General features: G+C 39.8%; 3 protein-coding genes across 8 annotated transcripts in view; 2 read left to right on the top strand and 1 right to left on the bottom strand.

The window, feature by feature from the left end:
- Positions 1-771, top strand: part of LOC122883516 (zinc finger protein 335-like) — a 13,169-nt gene extending 12,398 nt beyond the window's left edge. For all 4 annotated transcript variants that reach the window (XM_044212299.1, XM_044212296.1, XM_044212298.1 and 1 more), the window contains exon 28: positions 52-771. In XM_044212299.1, coding sequence (XP_044068234.1) covers positions 52-173 — 122 coding nt within the window. In that variant the 3' untranslated portion in view covers positions 174-771. The remainder of the gene's footprint in view (positions 1-51) is intronic.
- A 118-nt stretch (positions 772-889) lies between these two features.
- LOC122883519 lies at positions 890-3,706 on the top strand. The gene is made up of 5 exons (XM_044212305.1): positions 890-1,514; positions 1,595-1,906; positions 2,132-2,386; positions 2,490-2,536; positions 2,654-3,706. Exons 1-5 carry the CDS (start codon positions 1,481-1,483, stop codon positions 2,822-2,824), a joined length of 819 nt encoding a protein of 272 aa, XP_044068240.1. The 5' UTR covers positions 890-1,480; the 3' UTR covers positions 2,825-3,706.
- Positions 3,707-3,766: 60 nt separating this feature from the next.
- On the bottom strand, positions 3,767-6,881 carry LOC122883518 (pepsin A-like). Of its 3 annotated transcripts, none has more exons than XM_044212302.1 (9): positions 6,730-6,881; positions 6,328-6,469; positions 6,078-6,195; positions 5,230-5,348; positions 4,929-5,125; positions 4,711-4,827; positions 4,467-4,611; positions 4,157-4,255; positions 3,767-4,054 (listed from the first exon to the last, which is right to left on the bottom strand). In XM_044212302.1, exons 1-9 carry the CDS (start codon positions 6,783-6,785, stop codon positions 3,917-3,919), a joined length of 1,131 nt encoding a protein of 376 aa, XP_044068237.1. In that variant the 5' UTR covers positions 6,786-6,881; the 3' UTR covers positions 3,767-3,916. The 3 variants fall into 3 exon arrangements, with proteins under 3 accessions (XP_044068237.1, XP_044068239.1, XP_044068236.1); XM_044212304.1 differs by having other exon boundaries at positions 4,711-4,821; XM_044212301.1 differs by having other exon boundaries at positions 4,467-4,827.
- Positions 6,882-7,578: the final 697 nt, after the last annotated feature.

Below are 7,578 nucleotides of genomic sequence, written 5' to 3'. Positions count from 1 at the left end.
ACAGCACCCTGACAACAAATCAAACTAAGTGGAGAATCTTTCTTCTTGTAGCCGTAGCAGACGCAGCCATGGCGCAGACCCAAACAGTCTACACTGAAGCTACACCTGAACAGCTGGAGCAGCTGCAGCAGCAAGGCATCCACTATGACGTCATTACCTTCACAGACGAATAGACGCCTTTTTAAACCTACCGGGCGACAAACCTGCTCAGAGCAGGACCAACACGAACCACTATGAGCTGACAAGTACAGTGACCTCAACTTATTTATGCATTCAGCTGGCTGTGAACTAAAGCATTATCTCCTCCACAGAATCATCTGCTCGGGGGCAGTTGCACTGTTTAGTAAGATAAACAGCTTTTTGTAAATTCAAATTATTGCACCCATTGCTTCTAACTTAATCATAGGGGCTGTGCATTTAAGAGTTAATTTAAGCAAGGTTGTAATTATTAAAAACGATTTGTGTTTACATGCCTCAATTGCTTCCATTTGCAAGACAATGTTATCAAAGAAAATCAAATGGCTTATATCATGTTTTAGAAAATATACCGAGCGTCCAAATGAACATTTTAGTTTTTGAATAGAGTGAAATCAAAAGGGAGTGTTTAATTTTGATCTGTAATAAGATATGTTAATTGTTAGAATGCCACAACATTGGTGTTTACTGAATATTAATATGTACATATCTTTTGCATTTGTCTTCTGTTGATTTGGTGAAAATGAAAAGTTTAATAAGCTGAAAGCTGACACCAAATAAATCACTTTGTGTATACTTGTGTATATTCTTTAATGTGTCCTATAAATGTCCAGATTTTACTCAGATGGATTTTGTTCTATATCTATATCTGCTTTAAATATCTTAATATTATAATGCAGTAGACATAAAAGCAAAGCCGTTACAAAAGAATCACTGTTTGCACACTTTGTCAGAAATGAGTTGATGGTTACTATGCATTTGGATATAAACCTAGCCATTATGAAACTGTAATTTGTGGTGTTATATTGCATTATAATGTGCCAATGGCAATTCCAGCATGTGTCAACATTTATGCAATAGAGTAATGCAGGGAAGGATGCAATGAAAGGAACACTTGAGCAATGTAATGTAATCCAGTACAAATACACCACAAACTATGATGTTTAGTCAACAGTGTAATCATCATTAGTTTCCACAAGGTAATTGTATTAGGTTATATCATACTATACAGCCGTTCCTGTTCCTGTGTCCACCCTCTGTATATCTGCATTATGGAAACAGTTAACATGTACTTTAAGAAAGAGATTAAAAATGAAATATATCATAAGCGTGCCACAACAGTCCTCAAAGAGCCGGCAGTCTTGTGAAGGACACATCTGTCTGTTCCCTCCAGCTGATGAACTGACAACTTCCTCCTTTCTTCAGCAAGGAGGGGCCTCAAATCCTCTAAAAAGAGTGGAAAACTGTCAAAAAGTGCTGACCCTCAGTGAGCATTACACTGAAGATGAAGTTTTCATTTGTCTTGTTTCTTTTATTAGGTATGGTGAAAGAAAAAAAGCCACATTTCTGTTCTACAGTACCTGTAATGCCACATTAATAAGGAATGTTTGTTTTCCAGATATCCCTCATCTAAAAGGGCAGCAGAGGATTGAGGAGTTCGAACACATTCTGCTGAGACTCGCCTTTCCTTCGTTTTACAATAGTTACAACAAGTCCTGCTGTAAACTCTATCCAGGAGGATGTTACAAGCTGCTGGACAGTGCAGGATACACCTGTGATTTACTGGAGGGAAGAGTTACAAAAACTGAGAAGGACGGCTGGATAGAATTTAAAATATCGGATGTGCGGTTTGTGGACGGAGGCTATTACAGATGTATTGTGCTGGGGACTCAAAATCGCATCTACAGAGATTACTATTTCGAGGTGTCTGGTGAGCAGTCTTATAATCTTCATTAATGTGATGTTATAAATGTGCATTATGGAATAGCCTCTAGTGTGTACAATAATGCTTGGGCAAAAGCTGCATTATTACAGCTTCATAAGATAAATGTGTACTTGCAAAATAATTTAGTGTAGTTTTTTCCCTGTAAAGTAGGTAAACAATTGTAAAGGTTAATTCTAGCCATAGCTTATTTGATATTCTTGCATTTTGCAGAGGTTTCAGATCACCATAGCAAGGCTCAGCCTTCACTGGCAACAACCATCAAAGCCCCCAACACCTCCACAACATTCCCAGACTCCACTTGGCCTGTTCTGGCACAGGACCACAGTGACAGTCCCAGGTATTCAGGAGTTCCCTGGAGTTTTGGCCTGCCACTAGCGGTCATTGTGTCGATTGCAGTGATGATTTTGATCACTTCAGTTATTGGTGTAGTTTGCTGCAGAGTCAAGGCAAAATGTAAACAGTCAGGTAAGCAGTTTCCTTAAATTGATGATCATAAAGTGTCCACCAAAAATTGTGCATTTTTTGGAATGGGTTAACAGAACCAAAGTGATATTGTTTTTCTTTGCAGACAAATATGGAGAAACACTGTGTGAGTCACTGAAACAGGAGGCTCCGGTAAGTGCTAAACAGGGAACATGTGATTCATTGTCACTTGTTTTAAAAGCAGATTGAATGTTTTAGCTTCCAACTTCCTCTTCAACACTGTCTATTGACAAAGTTTGTCTCCCCCAGGAAATGAGTAGCATAGTCTACACAACAGTGGACTTCAGAGCTCACCAGAAACCAACAGAGGTGCATGCAAACCTGAGGCTGCACGAAACACAAGCGGGAGCCCCCGACTCGACCTGGAGCTCAGAGCATGATGGGATGGTGGAGTATTCCACACTGGCAATCCACCAGTGAATTCATGTGAAAGCTTAGTTCCTGATTTGAATGGGGCCCATTTTATTTGTTACACCACTGTGTTTTTAAGGGAACTCCATTGATTTTACACATACATGTCAGTGTACTAGGTTAGTACTACTCAGCCTGTGTAGAGTTTGAAAGACATTTACTAGGCAGGGAGGATCTAACAAAAAGATACATTTGGTTGCATTACTGGAAATGTACAATCCAATATTTTTGGAGCTTGACCCATATTAGGGACTAAAAATCATGATATCTTGGATTCTGCTGCTTCGGCTTTAACTATTCTTTCGTCTGTTGTGACTCCCTCAACTTTATGGAAGTGCAATATTAAATCACTGAACTACCCTTTTAAGTGTATATATCATGTGTTGTTTGGGAAAATGATAAATTACATAAAAATGAAATGATTATGGCATTAAAGAAATGAAACAGATTATGTGAAATGAACACATAATCTATTAAACAAAACATCAGTGTTTGCTCCCATGTGTTTTTTTCTGAGTCCTTTTCAACACTGTGGTCCTTTTCACAGGTTGAGATAGCAGCAGAGTTGTCAGATCATGTCATCAGGTTATCTTTTGTTATATCAATGTTTGTCCTTATCAGTTTCTTCTCGATTACAACCTCAGAGGAGACCTGGCCTGCCGCTATTCTGGGAGCCGCTCGATATTCTATTCATGGCCTGTACTTCCTTTACACAAAAAAGCTGGTGGCAATCCTTTTTGTATCCTCTATAAAAGGTCAAGTTTCTCTTATGAGCGAATGAATGAACAGACTGGACAGATTCTTATTCCTGTGACATTTCAGTGCAATACTGTAACACAAAACTAACACAACTAAAGATTTTTCTAAAGACATTTTTGCTGCACTGATACTGTAGTTCATTGTAGTTACCACAGTCATTCTGACACATACAAAAAAAAATACACAGAATGCTTTTAATTGCTATAATCTATTTAATGCAAAGGCAGCTATACAACACGTGTATACTTTCCACAAACTCCCATTTTTTGCTTTGTCTTCAATCAGACAAGCCCCTACAGGGAAATACACATTTATAGATTATCCAACAGGTGTCTTATTTGATTATGCAGAGCTGGCAAGACCAACGTACTGAGCCTGGGCATCAAAGACAACGTAGTACTCCCTGATGAAGACATCTCCCAGGATCCAGAGCTGGTCAGAGCCACCCTGGCCAAAGCCAGTGTTGCAACCGTAGGAGTTCTGTGGAAAGACAACAAAAAAAAAATAGATTTACTTCCCCCAAATCTTCATTATAGTGTTGAAAACTTTTCTGATGCAGTGGGTGGCAGGGGTCTAATTAACCTGAGAGACGTAGGCAGATGCGGGGATGGTGAAGGCCTGTCCATTGAGTGTGAAGGTGACGGCAGGCATGCTCTGGATGTTCTGGCAGCTCACTACAGCCTGTGAGAAGAACATCACACACAGAGTTGAATACCGTGTAGCAGCAGAAGTTGTATTTATTGGCATTTTACAGGTTTCCAGCTAAAGCAAGTCCTGCTTAATTATTTTTATTTGAGAGTTTTGACGTCAGAGCATTAAATGTTTGTTTCCTCTGGGTTCAGAAAATGGGGAAAATTTACTTCAAATGGTATGGTATGACGGTATGACTCACTTCTCCGTACTGGTTGGTTGAGGCTCCAACCCAGGCATTCATGTTGTTGATGTCACTGGTTGGGCCAACGATCAGGGAGGTACCAGTGTCAATAATGGCCTGGCAGCCACCAGAGCAGGCCACAGTCTGACCATTGATGGTAACACTGTGAGGAGGAACAGCAGAAGATGGATTACAGTTAAGCAAGGAAGCTTTGTGCAACTTATGTTTGTGGTTAGTATTTTTGCTTGTGTTTTCTTTGTACCTGTCCATTTTGATCTGCCAGTAGGTGGCAGAGGACAGAGGAATCCAGGTGATTTGTCCAGTGTAGTGGCTGCTGTCAATACCACCGAAGACCACCTCACTGCCCTGCTCACTGTTGCTAAGAGAGAAAAAACAAAAACAAACGCCATCTGTACATTTAATGTCACACGAAATGACACACACATTCTCAACCAACGGATTTCCATTCTGTTTCAGTACCTGCTCAGGTAGACGGAGAACAGGGGCTGGGACACTAGTCCCTGCTTGACCATGTTGTCGAAGACAGGCACGACATTGTCAGAGGCAATGGTCTGGAAGGCCAATCCCAGGATACCATCAGCCTGCATGTAAGCCATGAAGGGAGCCTCTGTGCGGCTAATTCCAAACACCTGGTTGGCCACAGAGATGCCGCCCACCTGGACACACAAGACAGCTGTCAGTCACAGTTCAACAGACCACAGGGATATGCTTGTCTGAAGTCTAAATAGACTTTGCATTTTGTTCCAGGGGTTTTGGTTACCTCAACAGTGTCAATGGCCAGATATCCAGTCATACTGCCAGTGCCGTACTGGATGGACAGAGGCTGGTTGCCCCATTTGAAGGTGGTGGACTGCTGTGGGTTGAATCTCCTGTGGTTCTCTGCAGAGGATTGGTAAATTTTTAATGTGCATTTTAGGAATATACCAAAAAACTTGGACCATCTCTAGTCAAGGAGTAACTGCACTGAGTGTTGTACCAATGCTTATTCTGAATAAACTGTATTAGTTGTATTATAAGTATTTAGATCTCTTACACGTACAAGTTGCAATACAACAAACTAAAAATACTGCGATACAAGTTAAATTCCTGAAATCAAAGTATTACCTAAGTAGAAGTACAGACTTATTAGGAGCAAAATGTACTTTAGTACCAAAGCTACAGTATAGTAATGGCTCCTGTCAGCATAATATAATTATACTGCTGGGTTATTATTACTGATGCATTACTATGTATGAAGCTGGTTACTACTTTTGTTTATACACGTTAGGTAATTTAATCTGTAACAATCAATGCATCATATCTAATCTATGCATTGTATTTCACAAAATAATTGCATGTTTTGCATGTAAAATATGAATCTGCAAAGTAACAAGTAATAATAGTTGTCAAATGAAGTGGAGTAAAAAGAAGAATAAAGTAGCATAAAATTGAACTACTCAGTTAAAGTACCTCAAAACCATACTTATATAGTAAATATAAGTAGCTACTTTCCACCACTGTGTATAACACTATCCAAATATTTGAAGCATATCAGCCAACTTTTTAACCTCCAGAGTACCACTGATTGAATAACAGCCAGGTTGCAGTGGTAGCCTCAGTAATGCTCACCGCAGGCCTGGCTGGAGCAGTAGACTGAGGGGATCCACAGGTTGGAGGAGCCGGTGTCAAAGATGACGCTGAAGGACTGAGGAGGGGAGCCAATGGAGATCACACCATAGTAGGACAACTAGAGGGACACAAGAAGAAATATTGACAGTTCGATTCAAGATGCATGAAATATGTGGGTCCTTCAACTAGAGGCTAGAAAGAACAAACAATAAGATGAACTAAGTCTGAATCGTCTCTGGTCTGGACTTACGTCAGCATCGTTGGTCATAGGCTCAGTACCAGTCTGGAGGAACTTGGCCATTGGGTTGTATGGATGCTGCTTCCTGTACTCCTCCCATAATCCTTTCTCCTGCAGGGCTTGCCTGGCAGTCTTTCCCTTGATCAGTCGAATCCTACACACAGAAAGGTGAATAAAGAATCAGCAAAATGCACATATGTCCAGCATTTTATAGCTGGAGAAATCAGAAAGGAAGCTCTACTTTGAGCTTTAAGTTTGGAAGGTGTGATAGCTCAAAGCAAGATGGTCTTTAGATTTTCCTTCAGGAATGTTATAGGTGGAGAGATCGTCTTTCAACAATTCAGCCTATTGAGGTGTAAAATGTCCAAGAAACAAATGAACAGGTTGCTTTTCAACCAGCCAGCTCAGACTTACTTATGGAAGCATTCGGAGAAAGCCACGAGAGCTGACAGGACGACGAGCCACTTCATCGTGTCGGTTACTTTCCGGACTCAGACGAGTGAAGTTCCAGTCGCAGAGTTGAGCCCTTATATACAACATATCAAGGTTGTGTCTCCAAAATGCCCTTCCACATAACTTGATATCATGTATCAGCTGGAGATAAGACATATGCAATATGGTGATAAGTTGCCTCTTATCTAGGAGCAAATATCCCATTACACAAGTGAACTATGAAAACCTTTGTAATTATATTAATATTTTGAAGCAACAATTTACTGTAAAATCCAGTATGCCTTATAAAGTGGAACTGTTATTTTGTGTTTGTACATTGTTTGTACAGTATAATGTAAAAATAATCACAATTAAGAGAAACTATGGTTGATGTGCAAAACTTGAAAGCTTTGTGTTTTATTGTACTGAAGAGAAATCCTTCATGCAGAAGTAGTGTAACAGTGCTAATGTTTATCTCAGTATTGTTAATTTATTTTCCTTAAGTCAAGAAAGTTGTAGAAAACAGTTCAGCAAAAATAATTCTTTAAAGGAAATGTGACAGAGGCTTGACTTTCATTACCTAACAGATCATTTGAATATATAGAAGTGCAAGATATGTGTTTAATAGATACAGTGCGCACTTAATGTGTTGACATGTAGATCAGGGGATTTGATGTCCACAGCTTCTGTTTAACATTGACATGGAAACTTTCCACAGGTTTCCAAGGGTGTGAACTGAGGTTAATTGGGCAGGGTTATCTGATAACAATATTACACAAAGACAAAGTCACAGGGAAAAGGCATGAAGTGTGAACCATGAATAACAAAATG

The sequence above is a fragment of the Siniperca chuatsi genome, linkage group LG10 (assembly GCF_020085105.1).
Source record: "Siniperca chuatsi isolate FFG_IHB_CAS linkage group LG10, ASM2008510v1, whole genome shotgun sequence".
NCBI lineage: Eukaryota > Metazoa > Chordata > Actinopteri > Centrarchiformes > Sinipercidae > Siniperca > Siniperca chuatsi.
Note: the sequence above shows the minus strand (reverse complement) of the source record. Positions and strands in the feature narration are given on the sequence as shown.

Coding starts and splice junctions, on each gene's coding strand:
- LOC122883519 (XM_044212305.1), top strand. CDS start 1,481: ATGAAGTTTTCATTTGTCTTGTTTCTTTTATTAG. Junction 1,515..1,594: donor TGTCTTGTTTCTTTTATTAG/GTATGGTGAAAG, acceptor TTTGTTTTCCAG/ATATCCCTCATCTAAAAGGG. Junction 2,387..2,489: donor GGCAAAATGTAAACAGTCAG/GTAAGCAGTTTC, acceptor TTTTCTTTGCAG/ACAAATATGGAGAAACACTG.
- LOC122883518 (XM_044212301.1), bottom strand. CDS start 6,785: ATGAAGTGGCTCGTCGTCCTGTCAGCTCTCGTGGCTTTCTCCGAATGC. Junction 5,126..5,229: donor TGGCCATTGACACTGTTGAG/GTAACCAAAACC, acceptor TTGTGTGTCCAG/GTGGGCGGCATCTCTGTGGC. Junction 4,256..4,466: donor CAACCAACCAGTACGGAGAA/GTGAGTCATACC, acceptor TTCTTCTCACAG/GCTGTAGTGAGCTGCCAGAA.